The sequence below is a fragment of the Lampetra fluviatilis genome, chromosome 28 (genome assembly GCF_964198595.1).
Source record: "Lampetra fluviatilis chromosome 28, kcLamFluv1.1, whole genome shotgun sequence".
NCBI lineage: Eukaryota > Metazoa > Chordata > Hyperoartia > Petromyzontiformes > Petromyzontidae > Lampetra > Lampetra fluviatilis.
This window is the reverse complement of record NC_136302.1, coordinates 9937525-9956638: the sequence shown is the minus strand read 5'-3', so window position 1 is coordinate 9956638 and position 19114 is coordinate 9937525. Positions and strand designations below refer to the sequence as shown.

At 50.2% G+C, this 19114-nt stretch overlaps 1 protein-coding gene across 1 annotated transcript; it reads right to left on the bottom strand.

Annotated features, from left to right (window-relative positions):
* Positions 1–5797: 5797 nt before the first annotated feature.
* LOC144942754 (kelch-like protein 21) lies at positions 5798–17946 on the bottom strand. Its single transcript, XM_078869642.1, is given in 10 exon segments — positions 5798–8731; positions 9120–9192; positions 12685–13129; positions 14246–14471; positions 14828–14989; positions 15547–15756; positions 16193–16375; positions 17086–17133; positions 17135–17397; positions 17866–17946. Coding segments are annotated over 9 exon segments (1944 nt in total). The 5' UTR covers positions 17366–17397; positions 17866–17946; the 3' UTR covers positions 5798–8365.
* Positions 17947–19114: the final 1168 nt, after the last annotated feature.

The following is a 19114-nucleotide window of genomic DNA, read 5'->3' as shown; positions in this document are numbered from 1 at the left end:
GAGTGGGTGGGGGGGAACTGGAGGTACAGAGGGGGTACGGGGAGTGGGTGGGGGGGGAACTGGAGGTACAGAGGGGGTACGGGGAGTGGGTGGGGGGGAACTGGAGGTACAGAGGGGGTACGGGGAGTGGGTGGGGGGGAACTGGAGGTACAGAGGGGGTACGGGGAGTGGGTGGGGGGGGAACTGGAGGTACAGAGGGGGTACGGGGAGTGGGTGGGGGGAACTGGAGGTACAGAGGGGGTACGAGGAGTGGGTGGGGGGGAACTGCAGGTACAGAGGGGGTACGGGGAGTGGGTGGGGGGGAACTGGAGGTACAGGGGGGGTACGAGGAGTGGGTGGGGGGGAACTGGAGGTACAGAGGGGGTACGGGGAGTGGGTGGGGGGGAACTGGAGGTACAGAGGGGTACGGGGAGTGGGTGGGGGGGGAACTGGAGGTACAGAGGGGGTACGGGGAGTGGGTGGGGGGGAACTGGAGGTACAGGGGGGGTACGAGGAGTGGGTGGGGGGGAACTGGAGGTACAGAGGGGGTACGGGGAGTGGGTGGGGGGGAACTGGAGGTACAGAGGGGTACGGGGAGTGGGTGGAGGGGGGGGGGAACTGGAGGTACAGAGGGGGTACGGGGAGTGGGTGGGGGGGAACTGGAGGTACAGAGGGGGGTACGAGGAGTGGGGGGGGGGGGCTGGAGGTACAGAGGGGGTACGGGGAGTGGGTGGGGGGGAAACTGGAGGTACAGAGGGGGTAGGAGTGGGGGGGGGGCTGGAGGTACGGGGGGGGAACTGAAGGTACAGAGGGGGTACGGGGAGTGGGTGGGGGGGGGGGGAACTGGAGGTACAGAGGGGGGGGTACAGGGAGTGGGGGGGGGAACTGGAGGTACAGAGGGGGTACGAGGTGGGTGGGGGGGGAGCTGGAGGTACAGAGGGGGTACGGGGAGTGGGGGGGGGGAACTGGAGGTACAGAGGGGGTACGAAGTGTGGGGGGGGGGGGGCTGGAGGTACAGAGGGGGTACGGGAAGTGGGTGGGGGGGGGGGGAACTGGAGGTACAGGGGGGTACGAAGTGTGGGGGGGGGGGGGGCGGAGGTACAGAGGGGGTACGGGGAGTGGGTGGGGGGGAACTGGAGGTACAGAGGGGTACGGGGAGTGGGTGGGGGGGAGCTGGAGGTACAGAGGGGGGTACGAGGAATGGGTGGGGGGGGGGAACTGGAGGTACAGAGGGGGTACGAGTGGGTGGGGGGGACTGGAGGTACAGGGGGGGGGGGTACGGGGAGTGGGTGGGGGGACTGGAGATAGAGGGGTACGGGGAGTGGAAATTGTAGGAGTGGAAGGGAGGAGGAATTTGAGAGGATATTGGAGGTGAGGGGGGAATTGGAGGACGGGAGTGGGTACAAGGAGTGGGGGGGGGCTGGAGGGGAGGGGGTACGAGTGGGGGGGGGGTTGAAGAGGGGGAGGGGGGACTGGAGGGGAGGGGGGAAATGGAGAAGGGGAGGGGTACGAGTAGTGGGGAGAGTAAGGGATTTGGGGAAGAGGCGAGCAGCCTGGAGGAGGGATGGTGGGACTGGGGGGGGGGGGTGAAAAAGGGGGAGGTGGGAGGGGCACGGAAGGGGGGTGAGTAGAGGGCAGGGGCACTGGGAGGGGGGAGAGGGGAAGGGAGGGGGAGAGGGGAAGGGAGGGGGAGAGCGTCACCATGGCAGTGACCCACCACAGTCACGTGGGCATCTGTGAAAACGAGCTTTGTCGCTCATCGGATTCCTCTCGTACAAATATGGTCCAACACCATGTGAGACTAGGCTCTAAGGAAGGCTGTCTCGGGTGTGGACCAATCAACTTCAAGGACAGTGCATACATTATCAGAGTTATGTTTTTTGTTTGCATTCCGACCGCAGGTATTGTGGTCAATGCAAACATGACTCCTTGTAAAAAAAAGGTGTCAGTTTTGTTGCCAGATAAAAGGGTAATAAACCAATTATCATATTTTGCTACTGGCAAATGGGGTTCCAATGGTATAAATATTCTCATTTTGAATTTGGAAAAGATGCAAAAGATTACGACATCTAGTGTTCCAGGGTTAGGCCATCAGGCCAAGCTTATGTGGAGAGTCACTGGGCCGTGGTTACAAAGGCAGGATATCAGCATGGCATTATTTTAATACAAAAATATTTGACCTGTAAAATCCCTTGAGCTGGAACTTCTCGTTTGCAAGATGTTACGTATTTATTTGTGGGCAGGGGCATCAATAAAGTTACTAAATTTCTGGGATGCTCAACTGGGACACATTGTGAGCTGGCACCCCCCAACCCATCACTCCTGCCCTCTTTTCAAAACAGTCACGCTACACTCAATCACCTCGCCCTGTCCACAGCGAGTAGCCTCACACGCTTCGTGCCAAGGGCACGTGGGCAGGGTCAACCGGGTCATGGGCGAGCGGCCCTGCGTGTGGAAAATCCACCGGTCGGAGAAGTTTATGAAACCGAAGTTTGTCTTTAATCCACGCATCAAAAACGAGCAGTGTCGTTACAAAACGAGGGCCCGGTGCAATGGCAAGCAACTGGAGAACCGACGACGAAGCCGAACAGCATGGCCATCCATGAGTGTCACGCGTCAGGAAGGCTTTGTAACCACCATAAAATGTAAGGTTTTGGGAAAATATTTTTTGTTTTATACTCTTTGGTTCTTTCGGTAAAGTCACGTAGGTGAAAATAAATATAAATAAAAGTACATTTTTACTTTTTAAATTTTATTTATTTTTATTTTACTTTTATTTATTTTTATTTTCACCTACGTGACTTTACCGAAATAACCAAAGAGTATGGATCCTTGCAGTCACGAAAACTTCAAATCTAGTTTTTTGTTTCGTTTTAATTGCATTATCCGCACGATGCCAGACACGTCCCCCCACCCCCCCCGGTCATATACCGACGCACATTTTCAACTGCACATATTTGAAATGCCCTATGACACCGGCACTAACTACTGGGTTTTATTTACTTATCCTGGGACTGGAATGCACTCCCCTTCCTTTGAGCGCCTCCTTGCCTCGGAACGCAACCGTACCAAACCTCTTCCTTACCGAAAGCCACGCAGGACTTTTAAACACCTCTGGTAGGCCACACACAGAACACAGAAATTAGAAGGGGGAAAAAACTGTCGACAGAACGAAAGAAAATCCCCCCCACCTCGTTGTTCATTAATTGCGGCCAAGATGCTTCTTGCAGTGAAGAATATATATCGTTTGCAAGGCTGTTTGTAAGTGGTGGGTCCTCATGTGGCCGTCTGAAATGAAGTCACGGGCCGGACATGACTCACTGGTGGTATACGTTCTCGACCGCACTCCGTTGCCTCAAAGGTAGACAAAACCGAAGCAGCACTTCTTGTAGATGTAGACACCAGGCGAAGTGCAGGGCTGTCCCACATCAGTTTGAAGCTTCGTTACTGGGGGGGGGGGGGGGGGGGGGCTATACCTTTAAGATGTGGACCAGTGCGAAATCAAGTCTCGTTTACCGTTTCGTTTGTCTTTTTTTCCCCAATTTTATTCCAATTGTGATCAAAATTGTCACGAGACAATGTTAGCCACTTAAAACTCTGTGTTCGAGACTGGCCTATGGAAGGATATTTCACGAAACTTCTGAGATCTTGTCAAGTCAACTTTTTTTATCAACAAATTAAAGGGTGTACACTTACACACGCCCAGCTATGCAGATGTGTGTGTGTGTATGATAGTGGTCGAACTGTAATTTAGCCAAATTTAGTGAGAAAATATTCCTGCGACGGCCTTCTTGTGCAAGTCATTGATGACCAGGCTGAGACCATCCCAGAACACTGGAGAACCCGGGTTTAACCACAGATTTCAGCCACACCAAAGTCTTATGTCGTATAAATGTAGCTTCAAACTCGTGCCCGACAGCCCACGACAGTCGAAGCGTGCATCTACAACTTAAAGAGACATTTGGCAAACTTTGAGCCGTGCGCGTCTGTAACCCGCACTGGGAAATAATTAAATCCTCGTGCCCTGAGTTTATCAAGGATCAGCAACGATGTCCAAAAGGCTTCGTCTTGATTTGAAGCTTTCGTGACTGCAGGAATCCATACTCTGTGGTTCTTTCGGTAAAGTCACGTAGGTCGAAAAATAAAATAAAAATAATATATCACGACGTTTCGATCGCAAACACAAGCAGTCGTCCTCAGGCAGAAAAATGTATCCAGCAGTTCCACTGCTGGATAATTTCACTGCTGGATTATTTTTTCCGCCTGAGGACGACCGCTTGTGTTGCGATCGAAACGTCGTGATGTTACTTGTATTTTGTTTTGTTTTTCTACCTACGTGACTTTACCGAAATAACCAAAGAGTATGGGCTTTTTCGATTTAAAGCTTTCGTGACTGCAGGGATTCATCTTCTTGGTTCTTTCGGTAAAGTCACGTAGAAGGGAAATAATAAAATAATAAAAATAAAACAATAAAATTTCGATGTAAAGCTTTCGTGACTGCAGGGATTCATCTTCTTGGTTCTTTCGGTAAAGTCACGTAGAAGGGAAATAATAAAATAATAAAAATAAAACATAATAAAATTTCGATTTAAAGCTTTCGTGACTGCAGGGATTCATCTTCTTGGTTCTTTCGGTAAAATCACGTAGAAGGGAAATAATAAAATAATAAAAATAAAACATAATAAAATTTCGATTTAAAGCTTTCGTGACTGCAGGGATTCATCTTCTTGGTTCTTTCGGTAAAGTCACGTAGAAGGGAAATAATAAAATAATAAAAATAAAACATAATAAAATTTCGATTTAAAGCTTTCGTGACTGCAGGGATTCATCTTCTTGGTTCTTTCGGTAAAGTCACGTAGAAGGAAAATAATAAAATAATAAAAATAAAACATAATAAAATTTCGATTTAAAGCTTTCGTGACTGCAGGGATTCATCTTCTTGGTTCTTTCGGTAAAGTCACGTAGAAGGGAAATAATAAAATAATAAAAATAAAACATAATAAAATTTCGATTTAAAGCTTTCGTGACTGCAGGGATTCATCTTCTTGGTTCTTTCGGTAAAGTCACGTAGAAGGAAAATAATAAAATAATAAAAATAAAACATAATAAAATTTCGATTTAAAGCTTTCGTGACTGCAGGGATTCATCTTCTTGGTTCTTTCGGTAAAGTCACGTAGAAGGAAAATAATAAAATAATAAAAATAAAACATAATAAAATTTCGATTTAAAGCTTTCGTGACTGCAGGGATTCATCTTCTTGGTTCTTTCGGTAAAGTCACGTAGAAGGGAAATAATAAAATAAAAAAGATGTTTAATTTTTTTTATTTTATTATTTCCCTTCTACGTGACTTTACCGAAAGAACCAAGAAGTATAGGCTTTGTCTTGTTTCGCAATATCAACAAATATGTTACTATTCATATTCCAATTAAAAAGCCGTTCATCACGATAAAAACTAATCTAAAATGTAATTCTCAAGCCCCGTGGTGTATCGTGTAGTCAGTACTCCAACCCCTAGCTATTGACAAGGTCTCCAGCCTCTTTACGTGCTACGGATGAATGGCCATTGTCTGAAATGTCGCCTTAAAAATGATTGTTTTTGTTGTTGTTAATTTGCATTTCGGTGCGACAGATGTGAAAGGGTGAACTGTGGTGGGAAGAGAGGCCCGAAGTTTGGGGAATCCCTTACGACTTACGTTAACGCTTTGTACGTACGTTGAACTTCTTTCGCACCGTACGAAGCCAACCATGCTAATCGGAGGTGCTTTAGGAGGCATATCTACTCACACCGCGTGGAATAAATATGAACACGAGAAGTCCTCAGAGATAATGATAATATTGCAGTTTGTAACAAGCATGATCATTCACGGACATTAGTGACTGGAACTCTGAGGTGCCGAGCTGGTAAGAGTAATTGTAGCGTCATGAACAAAAACACTAAACACAAACTTACGTCAAAATATTATTAAATTACTCACCAGTCACTGATGACACTACATTTGCCGAAAACGTAATGTCAACAGCACGGATTGTAGTGTGCTACACAACCAATGTATACAACTTAGAGTATGTTTTGAAATGAACACTCACATATAATTCAGTATTAAATACAGCACTAAAGAAACAAAACTATTGCCATCGTGATTTAAGTTAGATCTACCCTATTAAAACTCGTCAAAGTAAAAGCTCCATTGAACGCAAACTTTCAGTGGATACCACAATCAGTGCTCAACCTATTCCTGTAACAACGATCCATCACATAAGCTTAAAAATGCTTCTTAACTTTCCCTTTTAAAACATTCTCACCCCCCCCCCCACCCACAACCCAGATCGCCAAACATGCCGGTGCGTGCCGATGCCACACACAGCTCGGATTCAAGCGTCGATTCGCGACCATAAAAAAATTAGGACGAAAAAAATGTATTCGTCAAGGAAAATCCATCCGTGGACATTCAGCAAATTCCTCCTTTTGAGCGTTTTCTAATTATATGTATATGTACATATATATAAGAAAAAAACGCTTTATACAGGAGGGGGTCCGGAATGCCTGAGAAAACCAACACACACGAACAACACAAACCTGCTACTTGGACTGGCTCATGCAGTCACGACCACGACCTCCATCCCTGCCCAGCAGGATGCACGCCAACACACACCACATCATCCAGCCTGGTTACTAGAACCAGCGATTCAGAAACTTGCTTCTGTCTTCGCGATCCAAAAAATCACAACCTCCACGACCGCCGGATTTACAGTTGTCCCCCATCGCAGCAACAAGGGCGGATATATACCGTGATGTTTGTGTTTACAAACGAGGACACTGCCAAGGGTCTATACAAAAATTCTAATTTGTAAAAATAAGTTACAATCGCGACTCTCGAAGCTCGAAAATTTGGAACGCCGGTCTAAGCAGCGTGGACACGTTGTTAGCTGCAACTCCACGCAACGCAGAATGCGCCATGTGGCGCCAGGATTGTCTTGTGATTTGCGGTGGTTTCAATTGTGTTTTTTTTCACCTTTATTTAATATTGCTATTTTTTTAGAGGCAAGATTAACAACAATATGAACTGAAAATGGGTTAAAATCTGGTCTTCATGGAAATAACGGCGTATTGGTGAGAAACACGGAGATTCTAGGGCACTCCACCCCTGCAGTAGCCCAGCATTTTGAAGATACACTGTACACATACAACATTCACCACCTGTGTTATTAACACTGCGTTAGGCTGTATATATATATATTTTTTAAAACGTTAGAAAGACAGTGTTCATGATAAAAGAGGATTTCAGTTCTGCATCACTGCCAACAAACCCGACCGATCGTAAACACAGCACGAATGGTGAAACAAGCGAGGGTTACACGAGGTAGCCCACGGCTATGCGAGCGTTGCTTTTCGCTCAACGCAAGGAGGCATCGTTAGTTGGGGGGAGGGTAAAGAGAAGAGTCTAATAAATAGGTTGCAACTCTATAAAGTTTCTAATACGCAAAATAACCACTCGAACAGTTCCCTCGAGCTGTTGATACAAAATACTGATGTAGTGAGTGTGCGTGGCCACCAAAAGATTACAAACCACGTGCTCATATATATAAACCATTCAAGCTGTATAAACTTAGCTTATTGCTTAATTCAGCATCATCCCATGTGTGAGGGCTGAACGTTATAGATATTAAATAGCCGTCTCGGATTAGGCAAAGACAGGCCGATTGAAAGTGACCTCACTACTAGTTCTGCGGTGTCAACTTCCAGGACAGTTTCCCAACATGACAATGGGAGGCTCTGCCAAGGGGCGTTCCAAAATCTTTTTTTATCGCCCAACGCCATACGTGACCCGCCCAACTAGGTAACACCAAACCGAAGGAATAGAGTTTGAAAAGATAAAACACTTTTGGTGCAATTCTGAACGTGCCCATAGGGGCATTTCACTTCTTTTGGCCATTTCTGGCAGCAATCGGCAAGATCTGTCCTGGCAGAGAAGTAAAAATGCAAAGGTAAAAGTGCAGCCCTGCCATTGCTCACTCATGCTGCTGCTGCTAGCAAAAGGGCATCCATTAGAGGTAGCTAAAGGGAGCCCCTCCTTAGGGTATTGTGGTATATTCTTCCACTCTGGCCAGATGCCCTGGTAGAAGTGGGAATACTCACACTTTACCCCACCACACGCAACCAACTGACTTACTGTGCTACACCCATTTACATTGCAGGGATAGGCAGAGGCGGGAGGATTTAAGAAACCTGCTCCGTTGTTTCATCTGCCGAGCCAGATCAAATCGAAACCAGCCACTTCTGGATTGCTGGTCCAGCGTGAAATCGAGCCCTTTTAAAACTCGAGACTTTCACGGTAGGGGAAGGGGGGGGGTGGGCAGCCGGCATTTCCACGCCACTTTTCACAATCAGTGGACCATGTGCTCGTCGAGCAGAACGTCCATGTGCTGCCGATGCTGGTGGTTGTTATTGTTGTTGTTGTGGTTGTGGTTGTTGGCGTGGCGAGCGTGCCGCGCGTGCAGTTGCGGCAGCGGATGCTGCTGGGCGCCCCCCGTCGTCGTCACGGCGGTGGTTGCGCCGGGCGGCATGAACTGCCGGAAAATGCTGACGCTGCCGTGCCAGAACGTGGGCTGCGGCAGGCGGCCGACGACCTCCCAGCGTCCCGCGGCCGGGTCGTAGCACTCCACCATGTCGGACAGCTCGAACGAGTCGTCGTAGCCGCCCGAAACGTACAGGCGGCCGCCCAGCGGGGCCACGCTGCCGCCGACGTGCACCTGCGACGCCAGAGCATCGGTTCTTTCGTTAAGATGGATTTTTAGCGTCGTGGAACGTGGATCGAATCAGGCGCGTGCTGGTAACGATGATTGCAAATTATGATAATCGTTGTGATGAATTCATGATGATGGTTGTGATGATGATGATGGTGGTGGTGTTATAATAATACTGAAGCTGTTGATGCCGAAAACTATGCTGCTGCTGATGATGTTGGTGGTGATGATCATGATAGTAGTGGTGGTAAAGATAATACTGAAGCTGTTGATGTAGACGATAATGATGGTGCTATTGCTGCTGCTGCTACTGATGATGGCAATTACAATGACGGTGATACGACTGTGGATGAAGACGATGATGACGCAGGTGATTAACCCGAGGCCACATCACCTGGTTCATGGGAGGAATCCTGATCCACCTCGATTTTATGGGATCCAGAGCATCCACCTGCGTAGAGTCCTCCCTAAAGGACACAAACAGAACAAAGGCACAGGCCCACATCGTTAGCATGTGCACTAAAAAAGTCACTGGGCGGGATTTCAAACGCATATTTGTGAAATCTCAAGTCCGCGCGTGGATGCACCCCCCCTTGGTGCTGCTGATCCTGCATAATGCATGGGCATAATATGACTTTGAAACCCCCCCCCGCCCACCTCCTACGCATTTTCCATGAATATGCTAAATTCCTCTTCATATGCACATTCTTTTTGTTAAGGCGCTCTTCCACCTTCAACCCAGTTTATATATAAGCTCCTAGCTTGGTAGTGTCTCATTCTTCACCTGAAGACGGCTGCTTGCGTTGTAGCCGAAACGTCGTGAGAATTATTTCATTTTATTATGTTTTATTTTTATTCTTTTATTACTTCCCTTCTACGTGACTTTACCGAAAGAACCAAGAAGATGGATGCACTGTGCTGCGACATTTGTGATTGGACACTACACCTTATGACACAATGCCCATAGCACACCGGGAATAAAGTTGCAAAAACACAACAAAAGTCAACAAGAGTACCATACATATTGTCTCATTGTCCTACTGCTGTCTAAAATAATATGGATACAATGTTAACTATTGAGGTGGTGGTCTCATACAAGGCCATGTGCATTATACGCACACACATACAGTATGGAGAAAAAACCTGAGAAGTATGGAGATGGCTCGTGATAATAAACAAATGATGGGGGAACGAATCCTACGGTCACGATCTTGCCTTTTGCTGTCTGAAAGATCCACATTACTCATAAATTGTTTCCAGCCTGCAACGTGATTTTCTGTCCCGTGAGATTCTCACCGTTTACACAGAGTGTTACATTTGGTGAGGAGAGTAAAGGCTGTTTCGGCTGTGAAGCTGCCTTTGTGTCCCGGCAGGATTTGGCGCCTCTCAATGCTGCACTGTTTGATCGCAGCCCGGCATTCCGCAAAGGGCAACGAGAAATAAAAATATAAAATAAACTAAACTATGGCCAACACTATCGGTGAAATGAATCTCCCCCGTAAATTAACCTCGCACCGACGGCGTGACGGGCACAATTTTACACCCCGACGAAACGCGCCACCGACTTAGCCAAACACCTGCCAAACGTCGGCGCCCTACGCACTTGCCAGGACATTCTTCGCGCATCGCTTTACAAGGATGTAACACGTGCTCTCTGTGTTGCTCAACCCAAAGCCGATCTCTGGTTATTGCAAAACATTCACGTCGCAGCTAAAAGAAACACTCCGTGAACGTACTGTATTTGCGAGCGAAAACGACGCAAGCTAAATATTTACGTCGGACATTTCACGAGCGTTCTTTTTCGAGAAAATGTTCCGACCGTCGACGCGGCGGAGTCGGGCAGGAGACGAGCGGCGCAAGTTGGGAGGAGCAGGTCACGGGACGGGGGCGAGGGTGCACGAGGGGGGGGTTTTAAATAAATTCAGAGTCGTTACAACGCGCGGTAAATAATGCTGCGTGTAAAGCGAGCTCGGCTTTGGCACGGGACATTATTTTTGTCGCGCCGGTCTCTGGGTTCGTCCGGCTACGGTGTCATTCTGCCACATTCCACGAGCACTCGCAGCGACATTTCTAATTTCTCAACGGTGGCATGTGATGCGTTATTCACGAAAACAACATAAATAGGTCAAGGACGTGAAAGGCTTGTTTACGCTCTCATACGTACGGGACAACAACAGGTGCTCTTTTAGCGATGCTTCTAGCAATGATTTAACATTTCCTTGTGCGTGCGTGCGCACGCGTGTGTATGGAGGGTGCAGTGGCGATGCAGAAGGTAGCGCGCTATGCTAAGAACCTGGAAACAAGCGTTTGTTTCTCTCGACCACAACTAGCACGAGCGGCAGGTGATATCGAAAGCGGTCCTCGATCACCCCCCACCCCTCCCGCCACAAACACAGAAACCTACAGTGAACAGCATGGAGACGTATTGTCAAATAACCCAATATGACCAGTGCGGTGTGGGCAGTGGCTTGAAAAGAAGGGTCGTACATGTACATACTCGTCAAAATGTGATCCCAATTGAGTCACGAGATATTATTCAGCGTTGGGATGTTAGGCCCAATACCAGTTACATTGTGTGTGTGCTTTTTTTTAGCTATGGAACGAAACCAGAGAACCGGGAGGAAACCCACGCAGAACAGCCGGGCGGTGTGTGGCTACGCACTCCTGTAATCGAGCACTGTGGAGGCGAGGGTTGGCGAATTGCACGGCTGTTGCGCAACTCCCTTCCCGGTCGGTGGCGAGGTGCCCGTTACCCTGGTGGCTTGCCAGGAAGAAGGCGGTACACAGAGGTCGCAAACGGGTTTTGATTCCTTACCCGTACCCGTACCCGGCCGCACCAGGGTCGCAAATGGGTACCCGTACGGGTACCCGGCCGGGTATGGGTAGCCGTTCCCTACCCGTACCCGTACCCTACCCGAAATGAGTGACAAACGGTTACTCACCAGTGACTCACGATCTACCCGTACCCGTACCCGGCCGCACCAGGGTCGCAAACGGCTACCCGTACCCGGCCGGGTACGGGTAGCCGGGTATCGGGTAGGGTACGGGTATCGGGTACCCGGTTGCGACCTCTGGCGGTACAGCAAAGTGCGGAACTAATATTATCCGTCCATTCTGTACGGGATAGAGCGAGTGATTCACCGATTGGAGTGTTGCCCCCCTTGCCTGCGTGGGGTTTTCTCCGGGTGCTTCTGTTTCCTCCCACGCGCACTGACACTCATTGATCGTCTGAAAACACGTTAATATTAAAAAAACGTATAATGGGGGACCCTCCTGAAAATGAGTCCTTAGAATCAGTGTGGCTTTCCAGGGTAAACAAGTATGGGAAATAATCGATGATCCAGTGGCTTTGGGGGGGGGGGAGGGGTGCCGGGTTTTCAAAAACGCGGGACAATCACGAATCATTATTATTTAAAATAGCTTAGTTTTGAAAATTATTGTACGACGCTGTTTTTAGTGTTTCAAATTAGTTTCCTATGTTCAATTGGCATAAATAAACATCCTACTTTTAAAAGTTACCGCATTTATTGTACTGTACTTACCACTCCAATATGGAAGACTGTACGGGGTGATGTATATACGCGCAGTAGTTTCATTAAGTTGTACGTGGTGTATAATGTACTGTAAAAATATTCAACACTGAAATCCAGCACAGCTATTTATTTTGTCAGGCACGTTGTGCCAACCGATAGCCAGACTGGTTACAGCCTTTGGAGCGGTTTTGTTAGTTTCGCCAGATCGGCCAGGGACCGCTGGATAATGTTGGAAGCCAGAAAATAGCGCGGTGCCGGATAATCGATGCTCAACAGTAATAACAATAATGCTAATACAGGGGAAGAATACAAATCTCCACACACAAAGTACATCCGAGTCAGGAATGAAACCCCTTCTTGCTCCGGGGAATGTCGGGGAGGGGGTGGGGTGAACAAGCGCGCGCACTGCGCCAACGTGCCGCCCACCTGATGAAGTAAATGATCCCGTCGAGCGCCACCACGTCCAGCACGTACGACCAGCCGGGCATGCCGTCGGCGCATTCGATCTCGCTCCACGAGTCGGCGTCGGGCTCGTAGCAGTGCACCACCACGTCGGTGATGACCCCGCCGGCGCCCCAGCCCAAGCCGCCGCCGGCCAGCCGCGGCGAGCCCACAGCGTAGACGCGCCCGCGGCACGCGGTGGCCGACACGTTCTCCAGCGGCTGGGGGAGCGCGCGCATCGGGCGCCAGAGGCCCTCCGCCGGGTCGAAGCACTCGCAGCCGTCGGGCGCCACCACGTAGAGGCAGCCGGCGAGCGCGGCGCTGGCGTGGTACTCGCGCGCGCGGCTCATCTCCGGCGCCTCCGACCACTCGTTGACGCCCGAGTTGTAGCGCCACACGCTCGAGAAGACGGTGGTGCCGTCGGAGCCACCTGGCGGTGGCGCGTGGGTGGGTTGGGGGGGTGGGCAGGCAAGCAGGAATTGGGTGAGAGGATAGCCGAGCGGGTTGGGTGGATGAGAGAAGTCGATGGAAGGGGCAATTATCAAAGGAATTTAATGACTGCACCAAAACCATTTGCTTGTACAAAACCATCCGTAGCTTTCAATTGAAATAAATTACAGGAATGGGTAGAGTTTACTTTTGCCTAAAACCCAATACAAACCACTTTGTTTTACCTACATCAAAGGTATAAGACAGTACATAGCTCATCATCAATATCAGAATGAGCCCTTACACCTCATTATAAAATGAAAACTGTAAGCACTGCGACAGATGGACTCACATGTGGCCGAGTCTAGATTTATGGTCATTATGCATATGTAGGATGGACAAAAGGAAAATTAAAAGTGCGTTGTTTGGAAAAATTGAAGGAACCAGAAAGAGGGGAAGACCTAACAGAGAATAGCTTGACGACGACAGAAGAGATCGGTGCCAGAAAAGATGTGGCACTACTTGAGCATATTGGCACTAGACAGAGGAAAGTGACAGCAAAAGACGAAATGTGCAGTGGGCACCTACGGCTAATCTGCCCATGGAGCTATACTCTTTGGTTCTTTCGGTAAAGTCACGTAGGTATAAAATAAAATAAATTAAACCACCACGTTTGGGGACGCAACACAAGCGTCCGTCATCAGGTGGGACGACCACAGCAAGAAACAATTCCTGAAGTTATACCTACGTGACTTTACCGAAAGAACCAAAGAGTATGCCCATGGAGCGTTTGATGATGATGTCGACGATGACGACAATGATGACGATGATGACGACGACGATGATGACGATGATGATGATGACGACAATGATGACGATGATGACGATGATGACAATGATGACGATGATGACGACGACGACGACGACGATGATGACGATGATAACAATGATGACGATGATGACGATGACAATGATGACGATGATGACGATGATGACGATGATGGCGATGATGACGATGATGACGACGATGACGATGATGACAATGATGACGATGATGACGATGATGACGACGATGATGATGATGACGCAAGCGCGCCACCCCCCCCCCCCCCCCCACCTGTAACGTAGATGTCATTGCCCAGAGCGGCGATGCTGTACCCGCCTCCCACGCGCTCGGGCAGGGCTGCCAGGTAGCGCCACTGTCCCGTCACGGGGTTGTGGCAGTCGACCGACACCAGCTCCTCGCAGTCCTGGTCGCAGCCGCCGACCGCCACCAGGATCTCGGCGAGGCCCGTCGACGGGCGCGGGTGGAAGCGCAGCGGGCACAGGCGGTCGTGCCGATCCTGAGGCGGGCAAGGCGGAGGAGGGGGGGGGCTCGTCACGTTCGGTCGTTCTCCCCAAGTTTGGCTTCGTCGTGCGACGAGACCGAACGTCCGCTCGGATCTCTCGCCGAGCCACGTGTCGAAAGGAGATATCACAGAACTACTTCTGAGCCTGGGATGCTTTGATCTCACCCCACTGCGCCGTACACATGCGAGTCAAATCAAACATTTACCTGTTAACTCCCAAGGCTGGCAGTTTTGCCAAAGCAAAAATCCAAACGCAGCGTCTTATTTCGTGCAAGTCATGCGCGAGCCTGGCCGAGACCATCGGACCTGCTGCAAGAAATCCCATCGCACGCGCACCGGGCGCCCGTTACCTGCAGGGCGCCCTGGAGGACGCGAGCCTCACGCAGCAGGCGCAGGCAGCGCGGGGAGCGGTGCACCAGCGGCTCGCTCTCGACGTGCGCCAACAGGAAGAAGCGTCGCACAAACGGGAGACGCACGCGCTCAAACAGCTCGGGCCAGAACCGCTGGCGGTTCTGCTCGCACAAGGAAAGACAGAGAGACCCCGTGTAGCCTTAATAGACTGTGGGGGCAAGTGGTGTTAGCAAGCACCTATGAAGGCCGGCACAGCACACGAGGGGGTGGGAGGGCCCGCACCACGCCCGGCCGCCTTTGTCTCCCTAGTCGCCCTAGGGGAGGCCCAGGACCAGTTTAGATAATCGTGACTGGTGTTGGCCGTGAGCGAGAATCGACCTCGGGTAGCCGGGTACGTAGTGCAGCACACTAAGCGTTGCACTACCGCTCTGCTCTCACACAAAGGCGCACGCACAAACGCCGGTGTAAAGACGAGGATCGTCCGCCTAGCAGCTGCAGACTGTAGGTGCAAGTGGTACAGTATTCATGAGCGTCTACTCAGGCAAGCTCGGCAGCATCAAGGGCTATTGCGATCCGCGCCATGCCCTCAGAGGTACAGTTCGTAAATGTACAGCCGTTCGGTCAATCCAGTGAAGGACGAGGGCCTCCCTACGATAATCCGTTCCTAAAGAGGTGGGCTTGCTTCCCGTGCCCAGTCAGGGGGTGCTGGGGGCGGCACCTGTGGGTCGGCGTGCACCCAGCGCAGCGCCAGCTGGTAGGCCGCCTCCTCCTTGTCGACGGAGAGGCGGTCGTCTCCCAGGAGCTCCGACAGGCGCTTGGCGGGCAGCCGCTCAAAGTCCTCGCTGGCGCCGATCTCGGCGATGTGTCCCAGCGCGAAGACCCGCGCGTCCTCCACCAGCGAGGGGCACGCAAACGCCTCCGCAAACGCCTGCCGGGGGGGGGGGGGGCGCGTGGGCCCCAACGGGCAGCAGGAGGAGGGAGTGCAGGAGGAGGAGGGGGAAGATGGGGTGCAAGGAGGTGAAGGAAGAGGAGTAGGACGGGGGGGTGGTGAGATGCAGACAAAAGTTGTAGCAGGATGAGAGAGCGCGATGAAAAGGGGTTGATGGAGGAGATGGAGAGCAGCAGCAGCAGGAGGAGGAGGGGCGGCAGGAGGTTTAGGAGGAAGAGAAGGCGGAAGAGGAGGCATCGCAGAAAAGGGAAGGATAAGAAAAGGATATAAAAACAAAACTAAACCAACGACACACTCGAAATGGAAACTGTAGCTATTCAACGCACGCTCCTGAGCTACAGCGATCGATTATAATTCAATCGGCGAAATCGCTGCATCGTCGCGCCGCTACATCGAGATTGCCAGGCGTCGCCACCTGCATGTCCAGGCAGTTGGCGGGGTCGAGGTGCCGGGCCAGGTAGCGGCAGCATGCCTCCTTGACGGCCGGGAACTGCAGGAGATCGGCAGCCCTCAGCAGGGGCTCGGCGTTGTCTCCCGTGACGCACACGCGGCCCGTGTACGCAAAGTCCAGCAGCAGGCTCAGCGACCTGGCGCTCACCTGGTCGCAAGCACCCACACACGGGGCGTTGTGAGTTCACACACGCACAACTCGCTGGCACACAAGTGGGTGGGTGTCGCGGAGTGGCTCACGGGTCAGAGAAACCGAGATCCTGCGGTCGGATTCAAGCAGTCTCCCGTAATTAATCAGGGTTCTTGATGGTCTCGACTCCTTCACAATCGAGTGCACACAAAAATAAACCTGTTACATGCATTTTTATTTTACTTACTTTGGCTAAATTCCAGGTTTGAGAATTAAAAACGTGGTCTGACTGCAACGTGACGGACATTTTCTTACTTTTTTCGTCTTGTTGATTTATTTTATTTTGCCTTCGCCCCTGTTTTGCATCACCCATGTTTTTGTCAAGTCGAAACGAGATGCCGTGGCATTTATGCAAACTAATACTTGCACAACCTTATACTTATTTTCCTACGGCAGGGCGTGTTGGATTTCGCCCCTCTTTGTAGCTGTAGGTGGGGGGAGGGTCACATGATTCCACATTCACGAACCATAAAGTCGCACGTACGAACCGATTCCCGCGCCATGGGCATTGTCGAACGCCTTGCGAACAATCAAACGGCAAAACCATCCGACCGATGGCGTCGGCGGCGACGTCTCTCTACGCGACGGCACTCAGCGCTGGAGGGGATCGGTGCGGTTGGAGGGGGGTGGTGGCGTTGGGTGGGGTTGGGGGGCGTCGGTCATCTCACCTCCTGGAGCTGCACGGTCTGCTCGCGGCTCTCGCGCAGCGGCCCCCCCCGCGAACATGGCGCGGAAGTAGGGGCTGGCGGCGGCGAGGACGGCACGGTGGCACGGGTAGGTCAGCCCGTCGGCGGACAGCGCCACGTCGCACAGCTTGCCCTGCGCTCGCAGCTCGGCCAGCCCAGCCAGCAGGGCGCCCGCGTACGTTGTGTCTTGCTGGCACAACGTCTCGTCGTCGTCGCTGCCGATGATGACGAAGTTGCCCGCCCGGATCTCGTCCTCCTCCATCTTGGCGCGCTTCACACCGGAGCGACGGGCGCCTACAGAGATGCACAGGAGTCGCGGGCGTCACACATGGGGGGCGGCGGTTGAACAAGATGTACCGTATTATCCGGGTTACAAGACGAACCTCTGCAAAGCAAACGTTTAAGGGACGTGTCCGATAATTTTTGTGTTTGGTTTGTTGTCCGTCTCCCGCACCTCTGATTAGCGCGGTTGGCTAAGTACGGTGCGAAAGAAGTTCAACATACATAGAATCCGGCATGTGGCCTTTAATGCCACCACGGCCACTTCAACCAAGATTTAAATAACTTTAAAATTGTCAAGTTCAGATTGATTTTGTTCGACCAGATGAGAAGTCAAGAGACCGGGATAGTCTCTCTGCCAAACCAAGGAAGGAATATTCCAAACGGAAACGCATCCATCTCGTGACATGGTGCTAAGAGCACAAGTTCAACAAATACTAAACAGATGTAAATTAAGTGAAATATCCAAAATCACTTGCGTACATTTAGTAGTATAAAACCAGCCAGGCGTTGATGTCTTTAGGGCGCTGGACTCAAACGGTTGAAAGTTCAACTCCAGGTCAGTGGTCATCTCGGCCCTTCATTGTTATCCCTTCCAGCAGGGATAAAATTAGAACCACTTTACGAAAGGTCAACAACGGTGGGTGTCGTATTAAGACTGCCCACTACAGTAACGAGAAAATGTTCCGTTGTTTTCTCAAGAAAAGCCATGCAGTTGAGCACTCAGCAACAGACCAGTTGAGCATGAGGACAGCTTTACATATCGAACCGAAATATAATAACACACCCAAATAGTATGATATAACATTAAGTAAAATTATTCACTTCGAAAAGATTCATACGGATGGGGATCTGTAGACAACAGACTGAGAGACTTGGTTTCTAGCCAGTAAGGATACTTTCACAATGGTTTAAAATAACATCCGCTTACAAAGGAAACGCACGCACACTATGTGAATCAAGTATGTCCACCGCTTTTAGTTTCCAGGAGTTTTCCAGCGTAACGTGCGTCACCTTGGTAAGTAACAGCAGGGCTATTCACCGACACGAAAGTAGAACTGGCAAGAGGTTTCGTTTAAATTAACTTTCTTCGTAAATCACTCCCAAGTCGTATTTATAAACAACAAAAGCACGCGTGGAATCTCTTTGCCTCTCCAACACCGACGTGTACCACCGCGTACCACCGCGTGGGTACACATCTTTTGAATTCATCTTCATCGCCAAAGATAACAAAAGTCTGAGAGTACAAGTGTTTCATGTGCGGTAAAATCACCGTGTCACTTAAGTTAAAAGAACATTCGTGTTTAATCTTCTTGGTTCTTTCGGTAAAGTCACGTAGAAGGGAAATAATAAAATAATAAAAATACAACATAATAAAATACAATGTTGAATTTGTATTATTTTATTATTTCCCTTCTACGTGACTTTACCGAAAGAACCAAGAAGATGAATCCCTGCAGTCACGAAAGCTTTAAATCGAAAAATTCGTGTTTAAGTTGATTTTTGCCGAACCAGGTGAGAACTCAAGAGGGCCAGGAGAGTCTAATTTGCGAGCGTGACCTCGGTCACCAAAATGACGAGAGCCAAAACAAATAAAAGTAAAGCGACGGACCAAAACCGTCCACCAAAACCCACACTTTGCTTTACGAACCCCCCCTGGAAACACAAACGCAGACTCCCATTCAGATTTCCGTGTAAATAGCGCGAAGGAACAGGTTGAACAACGGCGTCA